The sequence below is a fragment of the Haliaeetus albicilla genome, chromosome 4, assembly GCF_947461875.1.
Source record: "Haliaeetus albicilla chromosome 4, bHalAlb1.1, whole genome shotgun sequence".
NCBI lineage: Eukaryota > Metazoa > Chordata > Aves > Accipitriformes > Accipitridae > Haliaeetus > Haliaeetus albicilla.
In genome coordinates, this window is record NC_091486.1 from 2,683,422 (window position 1) to 2,709,944 (window position 26,523).

The window sequence follows — 26,523 nt, forward strand, 5'->3', positions numbered from 1 at the left end:
GGAAAGAAAAAGGGAAAGAAAAAGGGAAAGAAAAAGGGAAAGAAAAAGGGAAAGAAAAAGAAAGGGAAAGGGAAAGAAAAAGGGAAAGGGAAAGAAAAAGGGAAAGAAAGAAAAAAGAAAAAGAAAAAGAAAAACACAACCCATGAAATCTTATATATATATACCCTGGAGGGCCTGTCTGTGGAGATATCTCTGTGGAGAAGAAAATGTGATTTCCACAGAAGAATAAGAGACAGCCATTAGTCAATCCTTGGCTTCACATTGGGCCTTTCAATAAAAAAAGGGTAAAAGAAAATGAAGTACATGCAAATATCTGCAGGCAGTCTATTCAGCATTCTGCAACTTGGGCTCTGCCAAAAGACTTAAGGATGGAGGCAGAAATTGGAAAAAGAAGCTGCATTCTCTAAAAATGCGAGCTTTTCATTCTTACTTACTTAACAATTTTCCCAGTGAGGTTAGGTTTGTTAAGACTTACAGAAGATAAGACTTGGAATATCAGTATATGATTTATTAAATCCTAGGGTTTATCTGAACCGGGGATTGAGATGCACTGACCAAAACAGTGTTGTTAATAAACTAAACCTAATACATTCAATTCTCATTAACAGTTTTTCAGGCAAAGTGACCTTCCTTCACCATTTAGAGTTCTGAGTTTTTCCAGTAATATTTCAAGGCCAAAGCTATATAATACTGGGATTACTTTACTGCACAGAGACATCCTCTACATAAGCAATTCTCATGTTTTAACTCACACGTATTTACTTTTAAATTTATCTCAGCTGTACCATGGCTTCCTGTTTAAGACAGGACCTTAAGCGTTTCTTTCATGAAGCATGGTATGTATTAAATAATTTGGGGAAATTAAAAGAAGGGGGAAACCTCACAATCTCTTTCAAAAAGCATTTCCAGAGACTAAGGCACTTACTTAAACATTCCCCAAAAGATTACCTCGATAAAGTATTCATTCAGAAATCCTGCTGACTACAAGAAAGAGAAAAGATCTTTTTCTTCTTGGCAAGAAACGGAAAAGGTCTTTTTTTCTTATGGACAATTTCAGAATCTGTCATTCAGGCCAGAGACAGACCAAAGAAACATTTTGCCCTCTGTTACAGTCCATGCTATGGCCAGTGGTTAGCCTGGGACACACCTGGGATTTTCAGAGGCAACATTTTTTATTCCTAAGAAATATAAACATCAATGTCTATTCATTCTTCAAATGAAATAAAAGCACAGACTAATACTATTGACAGGCACATCTCCTCTACCCCCTCTCCTACTCTCCCTTCCCTCTCATTTATGTCTTCTCAGCGTAAAATGGCCCGCATGCTAGAATTTATTCTGCCCATATAAACCAATAATCCTCACTGAAACACTGACAATGTTATTTGAAAGAAGTATTTCATTAACATGCAGTGATTTATAGCCAAAGAACTGGAATATGATTCAAGCATAACAACACACATCTTAGATGATTTCTTTTTCATTGTTTGCTTTCTAGCGGTTGTGCTGGGACTATTTACTAAACCACTGCATTGCCTCATACTACCGTGTTCTGGGACACACATCTTAGGGAAGCTGAAACATTCCCAAGTCTTGCTGGACGCATTTCAGAATCCTTCCTGTAAAGAATGCAGATTGGTATAAAGTATTTATTTCATAATTCTGCTTGTGTTGGAAATGGACTTGTACATTTATGAGAGGCAGATATTTGACATCTAAAGGTGCTGGATGTTCATTGTCATGTATGTTTTTCTCTCTTGCCTTGCTAGAAAAAAGGACCCAAAAAAGGACTATGTTTTGTCATGCCTAAAATGTAGGCCTCTTGAAACAAAATCTGGAACCTCCTCTATGGCACTGAGGCACCCTATACCACATCAGACAATGAGGCTGTATTTTGATGAGTGCTTTAAGCCATGATACGCTGCCAGCACCACTGAAATAAACTGTTATTCACTCCTGCTGAGCCTACTGACCCTGCTGCATGCCACCCCCTTCTGGGATGGCACACTGTTTTTTGACCACAGCATGAAATGAAATGAGCCAGCTAAGAGCAACTTTGTTCAGGGTTAGTTTTTGAGCTGGTCCATTTCCCAGTCTAGATTGCCACATGGCTGCACAAATGCTCAGGATACGGGAAGGATAGGGGAATGAAGGATAGATAGGACAGCTTCTTTAGAGACACCACCTTCCGTGTGTTCCTGGTGTCCCTTTGACATCAGGGTTTGATGAACTACAGACTTTAGTATCTCAGTGGTGGGATCCAGAACTATCATCATGGTGATTTTCAATGCTGCTTAGAAGTCTGTGCACTGCGTAAGATATCACCTACATTTACTAAGAATACAATAAATGTAAGATCCAGATCTGCCCCTCTCCAGGGCCTGGCACTGCACCAAGGATAGAAAGAACAAATTCTGTTTTCCTGGCGTTTATAGGTTGTTTTTTTTCCAGTAACTGAGTAGGGATCACTAAGGGTGGGAGGTGGTACAGCAATCATCATTCCCTTTAGGCAGGCTAGCTCCTGGACAAAGTGCAAAGGATTGGGACACCTGGGTTCACCAAAGAGAGGTCAAACCTGTTTCTCCCAGTTGCTGGAACAGTGCTCTGACTACACAATACTGGTTGCTCTGGGACATGGGGTCCCTGTTCTCTCTCTCAGAATGTGTGAAAACTTACCAAAGAACACAGGAGAAAAAGCATTGATAAACAGGAATCATGATTGTACCCTGCTTATTAAGGAATGTATTTGTGTGATAATGTGTGGACAGAATACATAAGCAGGTCCTTAAAGAAGAATCTGAAATTTTATTTCTTTTTCCAGGCTCTAATAATCTACAAAAGCATGCACCATTTTCCAGACTCTACAAATCTTGAAGACAAGCAGGGAAGGCATCACTAGCCTCTGTTGGCCAGGTTTTGAAAGAAAGCACAAAATAAAATGGACAGCCATGGAACATGATTCTGTTGGAGTATGAAAGTACCATACGTGCCACCAGAACACCTCAGTGGTTGAATGTGGCTTGCAAGCATTATCAAGCTAAAGCACTCAGAACTGCCAACATTAAGGTGCTACTAGACCTGTCTGGAGAACAAGGCTCCTTTGCAGCTGGGGTACCTCAAGGATCACATGGACACTGAGCAGGGTTTTCATTACGACAGTTATGATCTAAGCACCTAAATTCCATTTACTTCCTTCTTTGGATCTGTTCTAACTTTAAAAGACCCCAAATACTCTCCCTCTGAAGGTAATGCCATGAGATTCTTAACAGTTACTGTCCAGAAGCTGAGGTATGGTCAAGTTGTTTTGGTACCAATAAAAGGTAAGCTTATGGCTGTAAACCTTCTTCCAGATTAATCAGAGTATTTCCTGCTGTAGATGAGTCCTAATCCTATGCTGCCAGAAAGGTCATGGTTTTCTTTTGAAGCTTCTAGTTCAGATTTCTAGGCTCATCAAGAGTTTTTCAGACTCCTGAAGAACAAGTTTGGTATCAATGCAGACTGCTCAGAGAAATCCTGAAAGTTTTAAAGCTTCTTGTACTCTATGCTATATTTTAGTCCTTGATTTTCCCCTTTAGCTAGACTCTTCAGAGTTATGAAATCAATGCTTTTCCCTTCTCACTGATTCATATGTGGTTAACACTATAAATTCACGACACATAGAAATCAATTAACATATCAACTCCAAGTCAACTCCATTTCAGTTAAGGGACTTGGCACAGTTCAGTATCTCCAATAAATTTCCTTCACCAAACAATCACAAACACACTGTTCAGTTCGAATCCCAAAGCAGGCCATGTAAACAGATTGGCGTTGCTGCATTCCCTGGAGTTTGGAGAAATAAGGCTCCTTCAGATCAGCAGTGACTTCCCAACATGACCACGGTTACTGGACAACAGCCTGCCACTCTGACATTTAAATCTGAAATCTGATGTACTTAGGTCATAACATAATCACCTCCTCCTCCCTGGCTACTCCAGCTAAACCTCTCCCTTTTACTCATCTCATTAGTAACCAAGTTTGTGTTTATAAAGCAATAGTAAACACAGTTATCCATTGTCAAGGCATAAAATAATAATAAAAAAATCTTGAATACAGGGTCATAGTTTCATCCACTTATCTTAAAAAACAGATAAGGACATTTGAAATTGCCATAATAATTACCCCATGGGTAAAACTCCCACTGAATTCAGTGGCACAAGATGATTGCTATCCAAACAGGGTGCAATCCAAGATCCCCTTTGTATAGCCAATGAAAGCAAAAGTTCTGAAAACCTTGATCTGGCTGCTCTTGCGCAGGCCTCATCAACTGTAGTGCCCAACCAATTTCACTACAATGCTTCGCTGCTATACAGCTCCTCCTGCTTTTCTCTGAAAGTAGAAATCCACATCTGCTAAGTGACAAAGTCAATTTCTACTTGTTCCCCAACTATTTGGCATATTTTGATTTTTTGAGGATTAATTTCTTTAACAGTCAGCGCTGATTGACTGCTAACCATACAAAATACTCTGGCCAATGAGTACAAGTCTGTCTGCAATTTTGAGGGCAACATTTAAAAGATTAGTCAGCTTAGTTTTAAAGGAAACCTGAAAGAAATACGCTTTATTTTTTTCTCACCCTAGGACATAGGCATTGCCTAAATTTTGTTCATGAGTGCAATGCATCTATTATGATTATCTAAATAGATAGTAAGTCTTGAATTCAATCAGCTGTGTCCCACTGCTTGGCTACAATCTTGGATGCATTGTGTGCTCCTGAATCCAAGAGCTACTAGTGAAAGATTCATGTGGTACTTTCCTTTCACCCACTCATGCTGAAGTACACATGCTTTGTACCTGCCACCTGACAGCTGCCATGAAGAGAAGTCCAGTCTGTCCTAGCAACATAATCTGCACGACAAAGTGAGTCATAGCAGCTCTCTGAGGATCAATAAGAGACTCTTTCCCTTAGTTACCTACATGAAGAAGGATCATTCAGTAACCAAAGCCTTTTACTCTCCCCTTCAATGAAGAGTCAGTGCTTTCTCTTCTTCAAACTGATCATCACGGAAATCAAAGCGTTTTTTTTCCCCGAAGCAGCTCTTCCCTGAAATCTCTTCATAAAATGAGTGCCCACTGGCTAACACAGCAAATGTTTGCAACCATATGTCACTTCACATCAGTCCACATTTTGTGACTTCTCTAAGCTGACTCATATGCATGCTAAAGCTCTCCTCCCCTTCTTTCCATATGTTGGCACTAGCTGTTGTAGTCAGATCCGGGAACTGATCTGGCCAAAGACGGGGCTTTTTTGGGGGGGAGGGATAGGAGGTAGTTGTCAGATCGGCGCTCCAATCCAACTCACCAAACACATGCTATGGCCAGCCAAAGGACTTGAAAAAAACTGAGAGCCCTTAAACACTTAGCGCAGAATGAAGTTGGCATTGCCTATAGACTGCCCATCAATGACTTTGTTGCCCAATTCTGGGCATGTCTGCCAGGGATCATTTTTACGAATCTATATACGGAAAGGTTTATAAATCAACCACATATCTCTTGGAAGGAGGATGAAGCCCCCTGCTTGATGAGAGATCGCTGCCACCCCCTGCCCCGGGGCCCTGCCTCATCCCCCTTTCCCAAGATGGTGGGCTCCCTCCGAGATGGCGGGCTGCTGCCGTCCCAGGGAAGGGGCGGCGTGGCCACCGCCTGCCACTCGGTTTTCAAGGGTTCTTCCAGAAATTATTTTTTTTTGAATGCAGCATCTCCATCAGCAAAGGGTCGTTCTGTCACCGAATGTTTTAAGCCTATCACCACAGCCCGTCCAAGAAGGAAGACCTATTCCTTATAATGCGACACATAGTCCCAGAGAATGTGGTTTAAAACAGGCAAACAAACGATAAATAAAGCAAATTCACCAGGATTAGCTTGAGGACGCCAAGCCTTGGTCACTACTTCACAGAAAGATCCAGAGGCCAAACCAGTCAAGCTTTCAGTCACGTTAAGAGGCTGAAAAAGAGCAGAAACGGAAGGGAGGTGATGGCCGACTCCGAGCCTTCGTGCCCTCCCTGAAGGCGCAGCCTTTCGTCACCCACCCTCTCCCTTTCCTTCCCCGGGATTTTCCCGTTTCTCGGCAGGACGCTACAATGCGGGTGCTGCCCACGGGCTATTTACCAGCGATGCCTCAGGGCTCCGCAGCCGAAATCCACACACCACACACACACACAGCCTCCCCCCCCCCGCCGCGCCGTTTAGCTGAGGGACGGTGGGACGCGCAACCCTCACGCCCCTCCGGGGGGGTGGATGGGGTAGAGGGCAAGGGCGGGAGACCGCCTTGCCGCCGAGGGAGGCGGCCCGGCCGGGCTCCCCACCGCTGAGGAGGCGGCGGAGGACGCTGCCATCTCCCTCCAACGTGATTTCGAGGAAAAGGAGCTGCGGCCTCCGCGGGGACCGGGGCTCCCGCCCCCCCCCCCAAAGTGGACAGGATCGTGGGCGGGGGGAGGAAAGGAGACCGCCGGACCCGCCAGCTCCTCCTCCGTCCCGCGGGAAAGCGAAACCGAAAGCGGGCGGCCCCGGTGGCGGCGGGGAGGTGATTTCGGAGGGGTCGCGGGGAACCCGGCTGCCTCCGCAGGGACCCGCGGCTTCTGTAAGTTGTCTGAGCCCCGGCTTGCGTCCTCAGGCCGGGGAGGCCGCTTCGACTCCCGCCCCGGTGCCCGCCCGGTGCTCGCCCTCGGCGGGCAGCGAGCCTCGGGCTCTTGGTGGCGTTCGGCCTCGGGGGGGGGGTGGCCGGAGGGGGTGGCTGGGACGCGGTCCCTGGTCTCAGCCCCGGAGGTTGGGCTGCTAGAGCTTCGAGCGTGGGGGCCAGCCGCCTTTTCGGTCCCCCGGACCACGAGGGGAGGCATGGCGGAGCGGACGAGGCTGGCCTGGTAGCTGCCGGCTGGGCCATCCTGTGGAGAAACCAAGGGAAGATGTTTTATCGGTTACGCTACTTTCGCTTTTCTAAATCAAGAATCGGTAGGTAAGTCAGTAAATTTTGGTTACTGAACGCAAATCAGAAGGGGATTCCTGGATCGTTAACCGAAGACGGCCTCCGTTTCAAGCCTTGTTCTTCAGCGCGACAGGTGCGGTGCTGTCGGGTAAAAACCAAGCTCAGGATTTCCAGGTGAGAGCATCGGAAACGTCCAGCCGGGTCAGGATGCCAGGCTGCCCGCTGCTCAGGTCTTGACAGTTGGTGGATGACACTGCTTAGAACGTGTCTAACCCATGGTGCGAAGCCCTTGCGCTGCCCCGGCATCCACAGGTTGGATTTGCTGGGGAATCAGTGCGCCTTAACGTCTGTTTCTGGATCAGCGGCCCATGACCTTATCTAAATTCCTTTTTATCTGCCTCCACAAAACGTTGCGGCAACGGATTCCAGATTTTACATTGTCTGTTGTGTAAAGGAAATGTTTTCATTTGTGTTAAGCAGGATTAAGAGTTATCTCTCTGAAGCACAGAACATACAGGATGTTAAGCATGTGTAGCATTACAAAAGTAGTGTAAAGGTAAGTACGTAAGTTTCAGGACAAAAAAATTAAGTTGTGCAATACAGAATTCCTCACATATGTCTCTGGCTTTTATGCTTAGTAAGGAAGGAGGCTTCAGATATCCAATATATGTCACTTTTGCCTATAAAATGATAGAACGTTTACATTTAAGAATTCTTTTAGCTCAACACAGCTTCTGGTATTCCTTTCTGGTATTCTGTTCTGCTGCAAAAAAAAGCCAATACACAAAATGTTGTAATTTTTTTTCCTTTTCCTTCAGGTTTCAATGGATTTTACAAGTCCCCCGCTATCTTTAAAAGATGATGGTTTTGTGAGTATTTCCTCATGTGCTGCCTGGAAAAAAAAATCTGTATTTGACAACAGTATTTCTGAATGACGGTTTGTGGTAGGACTGCTAGGACAGTGCTTCTGAAACTTCTTGCCTCATCTTCTTCCATCCTTTAATACCTTGGACATTCCTCATTCCTGCCTCCTGTTGCCATAGGGAGAGTCCCATTCCAAAGTGTCTGCATTAAAGATTCCGTTAGAATTTTCCTATCCTACCTCGCTTGCTCAGCTGTCTCTGTGGAGGTTTCTTAGGGGAATTTCCTTTTTCCTGGTGCCTCCCTTGATTCAGTTCCTGCAGTGCGGCAAGTAGTTTGGATGGGGCTTTCCCTGGGATTTCTTGTGTTTTCCTTGTTATTTTTTTCCTTCTTTCAGGTTGAAAACTGTTGTCTTAGACCATTTCTCAGTAAAAAAAAAAGGCAACCTTTCTTATCAGCTTCCAGCTGTGGCAGGTGCATCCTTCTACTTTCCTGCACTCAATCTCTTGAGCGAAGGAATTTTTTTTCTGGTTTTAAGTTATATGCAGATGGGGATTTCCCTGTTGCTTAATAGGCATTTGAAACTGGACAAAATAGTGGAAAAAATTATTTTATATTTTATTGTTTTTAGGAAATACCCAGCATTACCAAGAGAATTGACAAGATTATCTAATTTAGATCTTTTCCATGCCTAAATTTTATGGTTCACATTCAAGTTTTATGTAATCTTAAGTAAAAGGGAGGGATTGCTTCAACAGGTCTCTTTGGATTTTTTTTTTTTTCTGTTCTGCAGAATATTGCAGCCATAGAAACAAAACAGAACAGAGAAGATTGTCTGTCTTCTTGGGCTTTATCCAGTTGTAGTTTTCCCATGCTTGTGAACTTCTGCCCTGAAGTACTTAAATTCTGAAATGCTTCTTTTATCACCTTCCTCCTGCTTGTTGTTACCTTTTATTGTCCAATCTCCCTGAGCTTTGAAGCATCGGGTCTTGAAATTTTTTCCTCATTAGGCCTGTATATTCTTTATACATTCTCTTAGAGGAACTGCTGAGAAAGCATACAGATAAACACTTGTGGGTTTGAGGGGCTTAGATCCCTATGGACGAATATAGAGACAGCTTGCTTTTATTATTTATCAGAATACTAGCCTGTGAATATTTTCAGTTGGATAGTTAGCAAATAATGATTACTGACCAGGATCCATTTTCTTAGATTTTTGTCCTATCCAGCCATTGAAATAGTTCAATGATTTGGCCTAAGTGTCTGAATGCATTTTTTAAAAATTATGTGGTATATGCTATTCTCTGGCATGCAGATAGGAAGGTTTAATTATGAAATATAATTGGTCTCTCAAAATGTTTGACTCGCCGCGTGCCTGGCCTGCGTAACTGGAGAAAAACAGCAAATGGGCACACAGGCAAAATACATTGGACTTTCATTAACGGACATACATTGAAAACTACCATGGCAAAACGCTTCATCCAGCTGCAGAGGGTTTATTTTTTTTACTTTGAAGATTCATTTGAATTGTTTGAAGTGTCTCAGTTATTGCCTAGTGGAGGGGAAAACCTGTGTGTGCCTCTTCTTTTGTCTCCAGAGTATGGCAACCCCTGACCCTTTTGGCACATCAAAAGATGAGATGGAAAGACTTGAGGGAGAACTGAAGAAATGGAAGGCAAGTTCTACAAAGCACATAGAATCGTGGAAATTAGCTGAAAGATACTTGGAAGACCTTTAGTCCAGCCTTCTAAAACCAAATCAACTTTCCCCCAATCGTAACATGTTTGTCTAACTTGTCCTCTATTCTTCAGTGGTACATGCTTGTGTTGATCTCAGTGGTAACTACACTTGTAAGTCTAAGAAAAATATTTAGCCAAAGTGTTAAAAATAAATAAAGGTCTTACTTAAGGTTTTGTTTGTTCCCGTGAAAGAAAAAAGAATTTAAAAGTCTTTTTCTTTTTACTATCCAGGAAAGAGTTGAAAAAGCTGAAAAAGCAAAAGCTGACCTTTTTCTCTGTAAATTAAGTGCTGATGAAGAGTGTGTTAAAGCAGAGGAGGAGCTGATAAAGCTAAAGAACTTTCAAGAGAAAGGGCATAAGAACATAATTATGTCTAGGGACACCCATGAGGTATGGAGAAGGCTTACTCATAACTGTTAGTATTTGGGGAGTTGTGAAGGAGGTGTTGATTAGAAAAAATAGGAGTAATATTTCCTTTTCAGTTTAAATGGCTTTACTGGCTTGCAGACTGTATGACTAGAATGTTCTACACATAGTTTTCCAGTGGCAGATTAAGAATCAGTGCAATAAAATAAGTCTTACGGTAATGTTGGAAGAGTGAAGGTAAAACTGAGACCTGTTTTGTATAGAAGATGAAGACTGACAAAACCAGTCTTCCTCTTCCAAGATTCGCCAGTAACAGACGGGTTTCAGTTTTGCGTGATGCAGATAAAATTGAATGGATTGATTCTACAGCTTTGTCAACTCCCAGCCCGTCTTAGAAGATGTTACAGCACCCAAGGGGTTAGCATTTCTTAAGTGACAATGAGCTGGGCAAGAGACAGAACCTGTTTGAAGAGGCCTCCTCTCTCTAGAACTAGTTGGTCCTGGAACTAATTGGTTCATTACCTCAATATGCCATGTGTAGTCATTGGTACAGTAATAGGATAAGTTTCCATAAGCTGTCAAGGAGGTGGTTTCAGTGAAGTTTGGTTTGGCCTGTAAATCACTGATGACAAGTTATGGCTTCACTATTACAAGCTATTAAAATATAATTAATAGGTTAAGTACATTCAGGTTGGCATGAGATTTTCCAAAAGTTGGTTTTGGTTCTCCAGTCATAAGTGTTTGGCTTTTATACCCAGAAGAGGTCATTATCATCCTCTAGCTTTTGTTTTACATTATCTTCAGCTGATGGGAACTGGTCTAAATGTCTCAAGTCGTTAATGACTTTAAAGGAGCCATCTTCTAATTGTGGATGGCTGGAGCTGACTACATCTGCTGTGTTTCCTTCTCATTCTGTTGTGTACCCTGTCCAGGAAGTACTGGATTTAGTTACATAGGCTTTATGCCCATTTAGGATTCATTGGTGTGGAGGAAGTATGTAGCAAATAGGAGGTAGAAGAGGAGGTAAAAGAGGTGTTCCCTCTTTCATGCTGAAGTATAAAGAGGGAAGAGTAGCAGTTTGTTAGAAACTGCCCTTACCTGGTAAACTTTTCAGAAAAGGGAATAACAGTTACTAAGATCACACATGGTATAAAAAAATAAAATGTTTATGTGTTGACATAGGCTCTGACCTTGCATGTATAAGGAACTGACATAACTATGGAAAGTGCTGTGCAATTTATGGTACACTTGGTGCTTGGAAACACTAATGCCTCTCTTCAAAAACCCTCTTACTGTAATTTACTTTGACTGAAACTGTTCCTCAGTGAGTGAATTTACCTTGCAGATAGTTAAAGCTATGCAAAAAATGCATTGTGCGCGGCTGTCATGTAGAATAATTAAAAGTTGAAACAGTTTCTGATGTCTACAGATTTTGCTGAAATACATTTGTGTCTTCTATGTGTTTAATTTTGCATTTAATACTTTTTTGGCTGTAGAGAGAACTCCATGTACTAATTGAAGAAAACGCTGAGCTGAAAAGAGAGATTAAAAAGCTCAAAGAAGACCTTGCAAAATGTAGTTCAGGGCTTTCGCAGGATGGTCAGGTAAAGTTTGAAATATTTTGCAATTTGGCTTTTGGAAGGGCACGCTTTTATTTTGCCAGTTCTAGGCCATTGTGGCCAGTTGTTCAGCATTTGAACCTCTACTCATTTCAATATAAAATACAGCATGAAGTTTTATTTTCTTATTTTACCTGGCAAGATAATGTGTTTATACAGAGCTTGAAATTCTATCCAAGTGTTACCTTGTTTAATGATAACAATGTTACAATACTAGCTTTAGCTTTCTAAATTACATTTCTCATTTTAGGAGATGTCAGTTAAGTCCAGCCTCCCAAATTTCCTATGCAGTCATGGGACAGGGCAAGGCTCCTCTAGAAGGAGATTCAGTATGAACAGGGGGCTACACCCAGTGTCTGAATTATCTTTAGGAAGAGTCTGTCTCTTTCCATTGGCAGTAGAGGAAAGAAAGGAGGCTTACAGATAAGATGCTGGTTTTGAAGATAGGTGGCAGGAATGCTTTAATTACTCTGGTTATTTTGTCTTGACAGAAACAGTATTTTTCTTCTACACAGGGTTTTATTTTGAAATAGTTATGTAAAGGGGAAAAAAGAGTTATGTGAAACTCCCTCAAGCCTATCAGAGCAGCCTTTCCCAACCAACATTTTCATGAACAGTTTTAATCTATCCTAGTTATAAAATATGTGGATATTCTTACCTATTTTACTAAGATAGCAACAAACAAGGCTGTTCATTAGCAGACTTCCCATTGCTGTAGAGCAGTGATGCAATTAGGCAAGAATAAATGGCAACACAAGTGACTCCGATACTTGCATTTTGCAAATTTTAGACACCAAAAGTATTCTACTTCTGCAGGTGGGAATCCCTGTGGACTTCAATTGAATTTTTACTGTGTACAGTCAAGTTTAAGTTCAAAGTTAATCAAAGGGGAAAAAAACCACCCCACCTCATTGACAAAAATCCCAGGAATAGACAAGTACAACTAGTCAGTTTAGTTAGAAGAGTTCTACCTGTTTAATGAGCCATGACTTCAATCTGACTATTAAACTTAAGAAGACCAAAATACAGGTAGCACTTCAAGGAAAGACTACCATTCATTTTTCTGTTCTGCAATAAATTTAAGAAATGATTTTTTTTCCTATCTTGATTCTAAAATATTAGATTAAAAAAAAGGTAGCAGAAATGAAAATGAAGTTCAGTCACATGGAAGAAATGAAGAATGACTATGCAGATATGAATACTCACTGTGTTTTTGGTGTAACTACAAAACTCCCATTCAGACTGAATCAAAACCAGGCACTGCTTACTTTTGAAGATGAAGAAGGTATGACACATATTTTATGTATAAAATTAATGTCTCTGTTGTATTTCATTGCCAAAGGAAAAAGATGTACATAAACGTTTTGGAAAAAAAAAAATCAACAACAGCCAAAGAAAGAATATACAGAGAACCTTTCACTATTATGATACCAATCAGTAGAAAAAAAATTCTTGCAAGCACTCTGCATGTTTTTGTTGGATTACCAGATTTCTGCTCCCAGCTAATACAAACAATGTTTGGTGTTTGAAATTGGGAATATGTTTCTACCTCACAGAGTATTGTCAAGAATGAGTCAAAATGTTTTGACAGCAGAATTTGGTTATTTTCTTTACTCTGGGCAGTACCTTATTCTGACAGCAGTTACGTTGGTTAAGTGTACACATCAGATGATGGGTAGATCTGAGACGACAGAGGGATGGTGCAGTCTGTAACGTGCCTGCTTCCCACTGAGATGCTTGCTGTTGGGACAGCCTGGTGCCTGCCTGCAAGGAGCCTGCAGGCAGTCTGGCTGGGCCTGCTTGCTGGGTGGCTCAGTTACGCAAGTATATTCCAGATACAAAACTAGTGTCTGATTCATTTCTTTCAGCTAAAATCTAACATTGCTAATAGGCATTCTCTGCACCTGGTAGCGATATGTGGTTTTCATCCAAGGATATTTTCTGTACTGCTCTAGAGATAGTATGATATTTTACCTGTTGCCTATAACCACTGAGATTTTATGGAAGTAGACATGCCTGAAGACAGGGGTAGTGGGATCTGGTTGCCTAACTGTTATTTATTTCTTCTTTATTGATGCAAAAGGAGATTTTGCTTAAGAGAGTGGGGAATAGTTTTGGTTTTATAATGATTAAATGAGGCTTTTCATGTCTGAAAATTTGTGATTTTCCTTAGTTGCCCAGAGACTGGTAAAAATGGGTAAGCATGCTGTGAACCTGGACAGCAAAATAGCAGATGTGAGAGTGAAGCCTTTTACACTTGAAATGGGAGTCAAGTTTGAGGTAATCAACTGCGATATGAAACTGTAAAGATACGAACTTGCAGTACTTAAAAAGCTTTAAGTTCAGTTTTTTGGGTGTTTTCAGTTACAGAGTTCACAAAAAATTAATTTTTTTAGCTTCATGTTACTATTTCTGGAAAGAAGATCAATGTTTCAGAAGTACCTGAGCTATCCATTCCTGAAGACTGGATGAGAGACAAATTAGAGCTGAATTTCTACAAATCTGAAGAGGGAGGACGAGAAGTAGAAAATGTGAACTATGACAAGCAGTCTAGAACAGCTGTTATTACATTCCTCAGACCTGGAGGTATAGTATGTAATACTTCGTTAGGTAGATGTACAGGCCATATTGTCCATTCTGTGTTACATTCCATTCCATATTACATTCTGTGTTTACTTAACCACTGAATGTAGCAAATTCTTCCCACAGAGAGTTAAGTAGATCAGGAAAAGATGTGGGTTCACCCACACATCTGTAAATAAAGCAGTATTTCATCATATTCCTTTTTGATCAAACATGACCTGATATGCAGTTTGCGAGCTTTCTTTCTTTCTTAACTTTGTCAAACCCCTATTTTTTCTTTGCATTGCTGGACACATATTGCAAAAAGAAAATTAGGAAAATGCGTTTGATTTAAGCTCTTGTTTCATGACAATGAAGTTAGACAGGCATTCAGATTGCCCAACTGTATGAAATTTGATGAAGATCAGTGGAGCCACATCCATTTAGAGCAGCTGCTTTAGATTTATTTCAGAAGCTTTTGTGGGTATTTAAGGATTTTGCTTTTTTGGAAATGCCAAATAAACTTTTTGCAAAATGCATATGAAGAATCTACAAGTGTGCTATCATATATTAGTTTCCAAATCCATATAAGAAAAATTAGTCTGTTCTTTGATATGCTTACAAAATGCATTTTAGATTATATTACTCATACTCCTCTTTTTCTCATTCTCCATTACAGCAGCTAATGGCTTGGCGAGATGTACTAAATATCCTTTCTTTGTAAACGGAAGGTGCTATGGGCTTTCTGTTTCCCCAAACACTGACGTACACTTGGAAAAGTTTCAGGTAAAAGAATCTAGTCCAGGCTAACCGCTAAATAGAACAGATATGTGGAAAATATGAGATATGGGCAGAATTTTCAGTTCTGAGGACTGCAGAAGCTTTTGTGTCATGCACTTTGTGGAACTTAATAGCAAGTGTGAGTCTGCAATATGGCGCTCTGCTTATAATCTTAGGTTTTGCAGTGTGAAAGCTATAATTTATTTTAAAAGAGTGTGCATGTCTTTCCTTGATCAAATTATATCATTACTTACCATAATGTCTGTGCTAGACAGGAGGCAAATACTGAATTGTCTGTGAAGTAGGTTAATAGTAAACACAACAACGTTTTTCCAAGTCACAAAGCACTGTCATATTCATCCCTAATGAGAGGCCGTGTTGATAGTCTCAGCAGAGACCCTTGTTGTTCTATGAAACATTTGCTCATTCATTTTTTTTTTTCATTCATTCATTCAACCCAAATAATGACTTCTTTTCCGGTAACACTAGTCTGCTTGCTCATCATATTCTCACTGAAATTGTCTTCTACTTTGTATGAATAGATTGTAATCAAGTCAGCATTGTGTATATAATCAGGCCTTTGTAATTAAAGCATTGACTGGAGTGTGTGCATTTATGAGATACAACAGCATTCTTTGCAGGTGTGTATTATGTATTGGCATGGATTTTTATGGAGTGATGCTGTCTAGAGTCATCAGCGATCCCCAAATCCAGTGTGTGGGACACACCAGTTCAGGAGGCTAGGTGCATTGCCTATTGAACTCCGTAGTGTATGACAGAGTTCTGAACTCCTGGTATTTTCAGTGACAGAAATATACCACGCTGTCCAAAGTATTAAAATGTAATCAAAGATCCTAGCCATATCTGATCAAGGATATGTTTATTTCTAGTATCTGTGAGTTCCTTTAGATGTACGTGCAACAGCTGATGTGTAATAGGAGTTTGTTTTTCTTTCCTCAATAGCTCTATTGTGGGGTTTCTAAGAAGACCATTCTGTTGAAAAGAATTGAAGAGACGGAAGATGACGAGGAAAGTGTACAGGACATGATTGAAATTCATTTTCAAAAGCCTAGTAATAGTGGTGGGGAAATAGAGAAAATCAAATATGTATCGAAAGGTGTAACGTGGGTTTGGTTTGAGGAGGATACTTAGAATGTAGGAAATTGTAGGTTGAACTCATGAAGCTCTGAGGTTTTGCTTCATGAGAGGCATAGGAAGTTACGGAGACATTGTGCTTTAATGTTCTGAAATTACACTTGAAAAAGAGGAACTACCTGTCATTCTGATTTGTGTAATGACACAGACTTTGCATGGAAATTCAGTAAAACTCACTGCTTGGCGTTCCAGAGGTTCCTAATTAAAGTCGTAGAAAAAGTCTTTACCAGCACTTGAAACTTAATCTAAGATGGCTTTCTGCAAATTTGCAGATTTTGTATCTTGCAAATCTTAGATAGGTCACATACTCCAAAGTGGGATAAATCTATTCCTTCTTACATTTTGGTTACAAAAGCCATATGTAATCTCAATCAAAAGCATCTTCACGGACCTGCATTTTTTAAAGTGCCACAGTTTCAGAAGGTAGCTCAGACAGAACTCCAGTCCTGCTGAGACTGCTGTGTGCCACCATAACTCAAATACCTGAAAAGAGTTATGCTGTAATTTCATAATATCCACATTATCAAATTCTTCATAAAATTAAAATATAAAAAGGGAGAGTGCAAAACCACCACAGATTTACTCAGGAAATAGTGCCTATAAGGCAGTTCTTATAAAGAAATGACATAGCAGTAATGCTGCTTTTATCTGTCGCAATGCTCTTACTTCTCTTAGGATCTGATGCAAATTCTGCTGAGCTTCCACTAAGTTAATAGCCTGGTTTATTTGGTTTTGATACTTGTTTCTACAGTTACATTTTTCCTCATTTTTGTTCATGGTTTTGCTTATTTTAAAATATTACAGTTAAGAATTGAGATGATTCTGTATCTAAACCAGATTGCTTTCTAAGAATGCTGGGGAAACAGTCCGATGGTGGACGCTGTGTCTGAGGTATCTGTGTTGGTGCAGGTGACTGGCCCGGCTGCTGGCTCTGGGAGGGTCTGTAGAGAGGGGTCAGCTGGAAAAAGGCGTATAGGGTTTAGGGCAACTTAATTTTTCAGCATGTAAAATCACCCTTTTGATTCCAGTTCATCCTTCCAGTTCTCATTCTAAAAGACCTTTGAAATAAAATGGAAATTCCAAGGAGGAATGTTTTTTCTTTTCTGCTGTGGTCCTTTTTAGTTGCTGCCCTTGGGGGCTGAAACGGTTTGGCAACAATAATCTTAACTTCAAAGTAGCGTGGGTCTAACATTGAAAATAACTTATTTTCATAGTATTTGACATCTTGGTATGCAGGAAGAGCACTACGAATATACCTCAGGTATTATTATTCAAAAGAAACTGTTAGTAGGCAATAGATATGGTTAAATATCGGAAACTGAAAGGGTACTAGCACCACAGTTGATTTTGAATTTACTGTTGGGAGAGATACATGTGACTGTAGCACCTCTTGCTGTTTAGTGCATGCAAAGGCATGGATTGCTTACCTGACAATTATGAAATTAAACAAAAAAAAGGAGTAGTACCAGAGTATTTATGGAGATTGCCTACTTCTGCATGTAGCAGTCTTAAAAAGTTGATAAGATCAGATGCCTTAAAAAAGAAAGGGGGGGAAAACCTGATGAAGGTAAAAAATGTCATGAATTTTAATCGTACCTCACTGATAAATGTTGAGAAGTAAAGCCTTAAGAAAGAAAAGGTTTAAAATTCTCATAAGGTATCACAGTGTGCGGGAGTAGTGAGAAGCTACAGGTTTAAAGTGTATAAAATCAAGGTGAGATTTGAAGCAACTTTTTAAGACAGTATTTGTGAATGTCTCGGTGTCCTCTCTGACGAATTGATGGTACCGTTTAAAGCAACAGCGGTGCTGCATAAAGGCCGGACAACAGTTTTAACGATGAAAAACAAGAATACAGAATTCAGGCGATGTTCCTGTGAATGGCAATGCCCTTTTTCCCCCCCACCTCCTGGGGTGAAGTTACCTTTGACTGGCAGCTTGGAGAACAGCTGTGACTTTTTTTTTTTTTTTATGCCCGGACTGCGTACAAATACTTCAGATTTTCATCGCTGCAGCTTCCACCGTGAGCCAAACCTCGAGTCTCGCATCCTCCAGCCAGCCCTGCCCTGGGGACGGGACGGCTACAGCTGCCGGTGCCCGGGGAGACGCCGAAGGGGCACCGGGAGGCGGTGGGCTAACCAGGGTACGTTGCCTTTGCCGGGCCGGGGAGGGTTCCTGCCACGAAATGTGAGTGAAAATCGGGGGTATTGGTTCTTCCAAGACCTTCCCCGAGGCGTGGGGCGGCGCGGCGGAGGAGGAGGAGGTGCCCCGTCCCGTGTCCCCTCCCGCCGCGGGGCTCCGGGAACGCGGGACCCGCCGTTTCTCTTTCGGTTTCACCGCCGGGCCGGGGCAGGACGAGCCCGCCCGCTCCCCGGGACGCCGGCGAAAGCCATGGCAAGTGCCTGAGGCCGGGGCGGGGAGGGGGGGGGGAGGGGGCGAGCAGGGCCGTGAGGGGAGGATCGCCCACCCGCCGTCCACAGGGGAAGGGCCGGTTCCCGGCGGGAGGTTCCGGGGAATGGCGGATGCGCTGCCGTGAGGCCGGGGGAGAGCCCGGCCGTTCCCGCCGGCCGGTTCCCGCCGCCGGAGCTCCCTCACAGGGGAAGCGCCCCGGGCCTGCGGGTTGGTCCCGTCAGGCGGGGCGGGAAGAGGGGCCTTCTCCTCGCACCGCTCGTTAGAAACGGCGGAGAGTTAAAAGTAACGGCGAGGGGAACAAAGGCAGCGAATCGTGGCCGCCTCTCCCTCAGTCCCTGAGCTGAAGAAATAAATAAATACCGGGCACTCGGACAGCAGCGCTCCGCCGCGGCCTGCTGTCCTGGCCCCCCAGTCAGTTAGTGGTAGCAACAGGTCTGATTTCCCCCCTTCAGTAGTGATAACGTTTGCATTTTTTAATAACACTGAGAACCGGCGGGGTCTACGGGGAATTCTTCACATCCGACCTCTCGCCAGCGGCGACCCGCGTAGCAGATTGGCCAAAAAACCAGCAAAACGCGCGGCCTGGCCTTCGGCGGCTCCGCGTTATCTGCCTGGCAGCAGCCACCGAACGCCGGCTTGTCTTATAAGTGATTCAGCTCAAACCGAACTGTACGTTCATGGGTTGTTTTTTTTTTGTCTAACCCCAATAGCAGGCATGGGTGTTGTTCCAAAATACCAGCTGGCAAGGTGCGAGATGCTGTCTGGCAGCTGAGCGCTCCCGCTCGTGCACGGGCCGCATTGGCTGTGTGAAGCGTGAGAAAATCCTGCATAAAGCTCCGTCAATCTCGGAAGCACCCTGTTTATATTCTCTTCATGTTGTCTCATTAGTGCAGAAACTTCCTTTCACACGAACATTACCACCAAAATAATTGCCTAATATAATTAAAGCTCCTGGCTCTTTAAATTTGATGGGTGATAAAAAAAGGCCTTACGTCTTCGTGAATTAAAAGCTTGCATGGTTGCACAGTCTCATTTAATCTGTCTCCTCACTCCCTTCAGAAACACTGCGGTGGTGGTCCACAAGGCTTTCGACGCACGTCAACGAAGCATTCGCCCCCGGCGGCACATTCTGCAGGCTTTGTAACTGCTGTGCTGGCCCTAATGTTTTATGCAGCCCAGGTCCAGAAGAGACTTTGTAAGGGAAGCCTAAAGAATTTAGATGGAGTGACTGACCTCGAGTACAGTCGCTCTGAAGTTATTGACAGTTCGTTCCCATGAACGCTGCCATGCAGACATACTAAATTATTTTCTTTCTTCCAAAAAGTCAATGAACTGTTAACAAAATTTACTCGGTGTTCCACCATTTACAGTAATTTTGCCATGATATTCCCAATGAAATATTACTGTTTATGTCTGTGTAGTAAGAACGGAAAGAAAATACGCTTTTCTTAACAAGACATGAATGCAAATCCTATTTAGGATGGATTTCATGTTTGCTGCATTGGGAGGTTTGGCTCTGATGAAAATCATGTGTGTAGTTAGTTGTTTTACGCACTGCGAGTCTCAGATGGCTGGGATTATGTTCTTCCAATTTAACAAGGTTATCCATTTAATAAGTGGAGAGAGATGAGTCAGAGCACAACCCTAGATCCCAGCTCTCACGAATTTGACAAGTAAGGACAGTCTGAATCTGACCCTTCCACTCTGAAAAGACAATCCTTACTGAACAGTACATGCAATTTTTCATTCTCTTCAAATTTTGAATATTAGAATCGGAGGAAACAACCTGATCAGTGTGACACTGGACCTGTCATTTGAGAAACTGTTAAATTTACTTCTAATTTTTACTGCTTTAAGGAAAGAAAATATTGAGAGGGTGTAAATTATGCTTAAGAGTCAGGCCATTTTTTACTGCAGTAATGTAAAGGTGCCTGAGGGAGTCTGGCATTCACCGAAATCTGATTTCAGCAGTCTTCTTAATTACCTACTAAACACGCATGTTGTCTGTGCAAAAGGAAGGGGAGTCATTTCAGCAGTCAGGGTGAATCTGGGTAACCTCTACGGGAGGTCACCAGTACTCCTTGCATTTACAAGTGTGCCATGTCTCTGTGTGCAGGCAACAGCACAAGCTGCTAAATCAGCAAGGACAGTTGTCATCACTGGTGTTCCAGATGGCCTTCTGCACGATGATGTCATGACTGACATACTGATGATTCATTTCCAAATGTCGAAGAACAACGGTGGAGATGTGGAAGAAGTAATGTATCCAACAAGGAGAAAAGGTGTTGCATATGTAACTTTTGAAGATCAGGAAGGTATTTAGATTAATGTACTATAGTAAATACAGCCATCCCCCAAAGTATTAGCCCTAGAATGTTAACCCTAAACCAAATTATTTTAATTTGTTTACTGGTATTAGGATTTTATAGAACTGGGAGACTAACACCTCTCTTTTAGTCAGTCAAAGTTTTAGGATTCTATTTCTGTTCATTGAAGTTGTGACTCTGAACGGGCTTCGTGCAAAGCGTTTTGTTATGTTTGTTTTTAGGAATAAATTTATACCATGCATAACAGATATGATTTTTGTAGTCAGGCTTTTCAGAATAAATCTCTGCCAATTAGTGTTCTAAGAAGACAGGCTTCTGTCTCTCTGAACAATTTCAACTAATACATAAAATATTATGCAAGAATATTGAATCACTTGTGTGTATGTATGGAAAATTGTGAGGGAAAGCATCAAGAGAAAAACACCCATGAAGTGTTCTGCCATCAGACTGGCAATGATGCGTTACCTTACTGTGCAACAAGTGAATCTGGCTTTCTCTTTAGTTGTAGAGAGTGTTCTAAAGAAGGATGAACATCGACTAGAAGACAAGAGGCTGTCCAGATACTATCCACTGAAAGTAACCCGTTACTGTGAAAATGTAAGCTCATTCATAATTTATCTAGTTGTACTTCCATTACTATGTTAACCATTACTTAACTTTTCTAATTCAAAATTCTAGGTCTTCAGCTGTGTCACATCTGTCCTCGATATGTCTATTTTCAAAGATCAGTTTGTTTTAGAAGATCTGATACAAGAAATTAAAAAGAAGAGCACAGCTTTAAGCTTTGGTCCTTTGCAATCCAATGGGCATATTTCTGTTCAAGGGTCATTTCCAGCAATCAAATTGCTAAGAGACTTTCTCTTACTAAAAGCAAAATCACTTTCAGAGAAGGACAAAAGAGGAGAAAGCAAGTCCCATCAGAGACCAAGGAGGAGGCTACAGCAACAGAGACTTACCACAGAGACGAGTAATTTTGTTGATGGTGGAGATGGGGAAAAACAAGTGGTTGTTCTTGACACAGATATATATCACTACATGAAGTACTTTTTTTCCAGGACATTCCTAGTAAATGGCAATGTTGTAATTTCTGACATCACTGATGGTGATATAACTACAGTATACATTAAGAATATTGGAAATAGGTCTGATGCTGGACAGGTATTAAAAGTCAAAGAGAAAATTGAAAATCAGTCTATAAAACTCCATAACACTTTACGTAAAGAAAGGATCTACTTTCAGGAGCACACCAGAGGTGAGAAGCAGAGATATAAATGGGCATGTGAAAATCTAAAACCCCATTACCCTCATGTTTTGATCATTCCTTATGATACTCACATTGATGTTGTAGGAAATCCTGCTGAAATTTTTGAATTTACAAAGAAAGTGAGGAATAAGATTCAGAGCCTGTTTCAAACAAGGTAGAAAGTTAGTGTTCATGTTGTTTACACATTGTGCTTCTCCAGCACCAGACTGTACTGGTGCCACCTGCGCACCTCTATGTCACTGCAGATCTGTCACTGCATCTCATCTCTTGTGAGCTTAGAGTCTGAAGAAATTAGGCCTCTCCTGTCCAGTTACAGCCATTTTTTTCCTTTTGTTACCTGCATTTTGGGCACATGTACACTCATTCTGTCTTGCTGTCAGGGAACATGTGATGAGAAAAGAGAATTTTTTAGAGAGTTCTCATTAGCATAAGAAGTCAGACTGACAAAGCTGGGTGAGTCAACCTGATATGAAATACTGCGTTGAGTTAATGTTTCTTTGTGCAAGATGACCACTGGAAACAGGAATGGTGGCCTTTTTCTGTTGCCTTTATCTGCAGAAGGAAGTTCTTGTCATTGAGGTGCATGAAGAAGACAGAGCTTTGACACTTGAAGGGATGGGATGCTTATTAAATTTACAGGCTTGCCATGTCCTGAGAAGGACCTTAGAGGATGGCATTGGAAGTTCTTGACAGTAGAAAATAAGTGAGTTTGTTTTCATAGGAGCAATAACGTGGTTTTTTTCCCAGCTGTAACGACATCTGCAGCATCCCTTGACAGCATGTTACTTAGACATGAAAATGTATCTAAAGTTTTGATGTGAAAATCTTGGGGCATTTAGACTTTTGAATCAGATTCTGTTTTGCAAATCCATTTCTATATCCACTACAGGAGTCCAAATGCCTATCCTAATTTAGGCTTTTTATAAAACCAATTTAGAAAACAACTTTTATTTTGTGATATCGGTGTGTTTGAAATACTTTGTCAAAACATACAGAGCACCATCTCTTTTGCCTTACGTGCAGGAAAAGTTTTAAGTTTTTATGCCATTAAAGAAATTAGTTCTACAAAATACCGTGTCCGTGTTGTTTTAACCAACCCCCAGACTTTTGATTGGAAGCCCAAACCTAAAGCCCAAGAAGTGCTTTAGGCATTTTCTTGTCATGACTGATTATCCGTTGCAATTACGCCCACAAAAGAGAAAGTTGTTAAACTAGTGCCAATGCTGTGTATTAAAATATACCGTCAAAGTGGAAAGGTGATGAGCTTAAGTACTTTGCTGAATTGGAAGGAGGGGAGTAGTATTTAAAGGCTTAATCTCTTCCAAGTTCCCTTGTAGCCAGTAGGGTTCACCAAGGGCTTTCGGGGATGGGGCTGAAGGTGGACGACTGGAGTCAGGCCCTGGAAGAGCCCCTCCGCTGCTCCCCGTGGAGCGCAGACAGCTCTCCAGCGCCCGGCTGTTTTGGTACTCCCCATGGAGCTTAAGCAAAGCTGGGAAGTTTTTCAACCTTGTAAAAGAGAAAATCCTCTATGAAGGATAATCCTTTAATGAAATTAGTGCTCTCTTCTAGTGTCCTGATTGGTCTTCCCTTCTCTTTTCTGAAGAGCCTCATTTTTTTCTGATTCATAGCATTAGTATTTCCTATTCACTTCAATAAATGTTTAGGGCTAGACTGGTAAACTGGTGGCACTGCTGTTAGTTTAAATCCTGACTGGTTATTACTGGCTGAGTGTCGCTTTTTGAGTCAAACTTGACAACAGAATGGTTTGCAGCACTGGCACAGGGGTCATTCAGGTCTCGCTGCCTCGCAAGCAAGACGTTTTTTACTGAACGATTTTCAGTCAAGAACTTAAAGTCTTGAAAACATCACAGTTGAATAAAATTCTATTGTTGAATCCTGGTTCAGTTCTAACAGCTCCTCTTCTGATTCACTCACCGAACTCCCCTTTGCCACCACGTCCTTGGCAGTGCTTGGCTGTGAGTGCTGGGGCCGTTTCTCCCCCGCCAGCCAGCATTGTCTCATTGTTTCCCGGAGCTCTCCCATCTGCTGTCTCTGGTCTCATACTGAGGATGTCATTTCTTTAGACAAAAAGAGCTTTGCCTTGGTTGTTTTGTTTATGGAGTGCCTAGCAAATAGGGATCTGGGTCTGGGGTGGATTAGTAAATAGTAGCTATTGTGACGCTCCAGGCTTTCCAGGGCTAATTTTCATGTTGGATTTGCAGTGGCATTGGCCAGAAACACCCCACCTTTGTCACCTTTGATGGGTCCTTGTAGCTGTGCAAGGGCAGGGCAGCGCAGGGTCTTTACTAGTGATAGTAGAGAGGCTGTGGCACGTATGGCCTCTGACTGAGCTACTCTAAGATGTAACCCCACAGAGGAACCTGCTTTCTGTAGCAGGAAAAAAAGCTGTGATTCACCAGAGTAGACTAGTGTTTGCTGTAAAATATAAACAGCATTTCAGGAGAATAACATCATAAGTGAAACTCATATTTGTTCCTTCCTTCGCGATGCGGATGCCATGGAAAACAATAGATGTTTAGCAAAAAAAGAAAGTCCAATTTTGTCATTACCATGAATACTTAAACAAATACAACAAAACAAATCAGTATTAGGTGGGGTAAGAGACTTGCCAGCTCCTGTTCTCACAGTTATTTTTATGGCAAGCAAAGCATTGCTCTATCTATTAAACTCCACTTGACAAAGGCATTTTGTATTTGTGTATATTGGAAGATAACTGGGAAACCATATCAGATGTTATTCCTAGATCTAAACCATCGCTGCTGACTCAGTATTCTCAGCATCAGGTTTGTATTTTTAATTTGAAAAGATAATTTGCTCATGGGACCTCAACAAAATATTTGTCCTTATTGCTGTGCCGACGCTTGCTGCCCTACACCAGAAGGGAATACATAACAGTTCACATTGTAAAAATACAAAGCCTAATTTTCACTTAAGGCACAACTCCTACTGACAAAGCCTAAAAAATAAAAAACAGGTCACAAACAGCAGCAGAATCTGAGCCCAGTTCCTGGCAGCACCCCACTACAGTTAGTGGGGTAAACGCCATTTTCTGTCTCCTGAAATCCTGAGGATTCGAGAGATAATTTGACATCCTTTAGCAGGAAAATATTATACAATTTAGAGGCAAAAGCAATCTCCTTGTTGACCAGAGGGGATGGGGGAGGTGGACGGAGGAAGAATGATTTACTGGAGTCCTTTCGCCATCGCTGACACAAAGCGCTGGTCTAGCGTGGCAAAGGGAGGACAAAGCCTCCTTTACTCCCCATTGTACCTGTGCCTCCAATTATGCAATGTAAAAGATGTATTCAATTCCGACGGGAAGGAGGTTCTTCCATTAGGAGAAAAGCCCTTCCTGCAAGTTTAATTGTTGTCATCAAAACTGCCTCTGCCACCTTTGAGTTGCATTGAAACTTTCTCTGTGCATTTGTTAAAAAAGCACATACTACAAAAGACCTGTCACGTCTCCTGAAAGATTGCAATGCCAGAGTGACATTTTCTTAAGGAAGAAGTACTTGCTACTTTTGGAGCCACATATCTTACTTAAAGAATGAGTTATTTGCTAGTAATGCTATTTACTTTTCCTACATTTTTTTTTTAAGACAACTTTTAGGCTTGCATCTTCATCTGGCCACACTGGAGACTTGGAAGAATAAAATCCAGATGAAAAAAGACAATAGTCATCAGCCGAGGGTGAGCTCAGGGTGGTCGGTGAGTCAGTACCTGCAGCCCACTGGGGTCGGATGGGGACGTACTCCCACCAGGAGAGAGGAGATTAATTCAGCAGTCTGTGTATCCGGAGGAGCTGAGGCTCTCGTTTGGCTCCGGTTCGGCTCTCGAGAGGCTCCCATAAACACACACACGTTCCTGTTTTGTTGCACATCTTGTGCAAGAGAACAGCCGCTGTAGAGCAGGGCCAAGCTAATGCTGGGGAAATTCCTTCTCCATTGCACAACATTTCAGTGGTGACTTCTTCCCTTGCATTTAGTGTGGCTTGTGGGTGTTTACAGGATGCGTGGCTTCTATCCAATTTAATTCAAAATAACTCTTTTCTTGTCCTTGGGGCTTCTACCCTTCAATCTGCTGCTGTTACTGATGAAAGGACCTTTTTCATCCCTTTCTTTTAAACTAAGAGCAGTGAAATCACATGTAGATACTTTACCATTTTCACCTACCATTAAAAGATGGGAATCTTCCCCGATTTCTGCAGCAGGCTGCCTGAAGATAAACAGACAACTTGGCTAAGAGAAATAAAAAATTAACGATTAATTTTAATTATGATTTAAAAAACAAAACAAAACAGAAAAACTGAGTCAAAACGGCAAAAATTCAGAATTGACAGAGCCTGGTCTGGTTGTACTTACTTTTTCCTTGGCTGTAGATAGTTGCAGAACATCTGCTGGAAAACAAGTCCCTTTTTCCGCTTCACCTAACACAGCTTTCCTTTGTCTCCTGACACCC

General features: G+C 41.8%; 2 protein-coding genes across 8 annotated transcripts; both read left to right on the top strand.

Annotated features, from left to right (window-relative positions):
* The first annotated feature begins 6,305 nt into the window (after positions 1–6,305).
* Positions 6,306–17,129, top strand: NMI (N-myc and STAT interactor). 7 transcript variants are annotated; one of them, XM_069780714.1, is made up of 11 exons: positions 6,306–6,619; positions 7,439–7,517; positions 7,780–7,898; positions 9,420–9,497; positions 9,793–9,951; positions 11,424–11,531; positions 12,669–12,831; positions 13,720–13,826; positions 13,943–14,132; positions 14,788–14,894; positions 15,852–17,129. In XM_069780714.1, exons 3-11 carry the CDS (start codon positions 7,893–7,895, stop codon positions 16,038–16,040), a joined length of 1,107 nt encoding a protein of 368 aa, XP_069636815.1. In that variant the 5' UTR covers positions 6,306–6,619; positions 7,439–7,517; positions 7,780–7,892; the 3' UTR covers positions 16,041–17,129. The 7 variants fall into 7 exon arrangements, with proteins under 7 accessions (XP_069636815.1, XP_069636811.1, XP_069636813.1 ...); XM_069780710.1 differs by having other exon boundaries at positions 7,780–7,830; XM_069780712.1 differs by having other exon boundaries at positions 7,442–7,517.
* A 142-nt stretch (positions 17,130–17,271) lies between these two features.
* RBM43 (RNA binding motif protein 43) lies at positions 17,272–23,114 on the top strand. The gene is given in 5 exon segments (XM_069780707.1): positions 17,272–18,129; positions 18,131–18,184; positions 20,570–20,768; positions 21,283–21,377; positions 21,459–23,114. Coding segments are annotated over 5 exon segments (1,398 nt in total). The 5' UTR covers positions 17,272–17,823; the 3' UTR covers positions 22,203–23,114.
* The last annotated feature ends 3,409 nt before the right edge of the window (positions 23,115–26,523 follow it).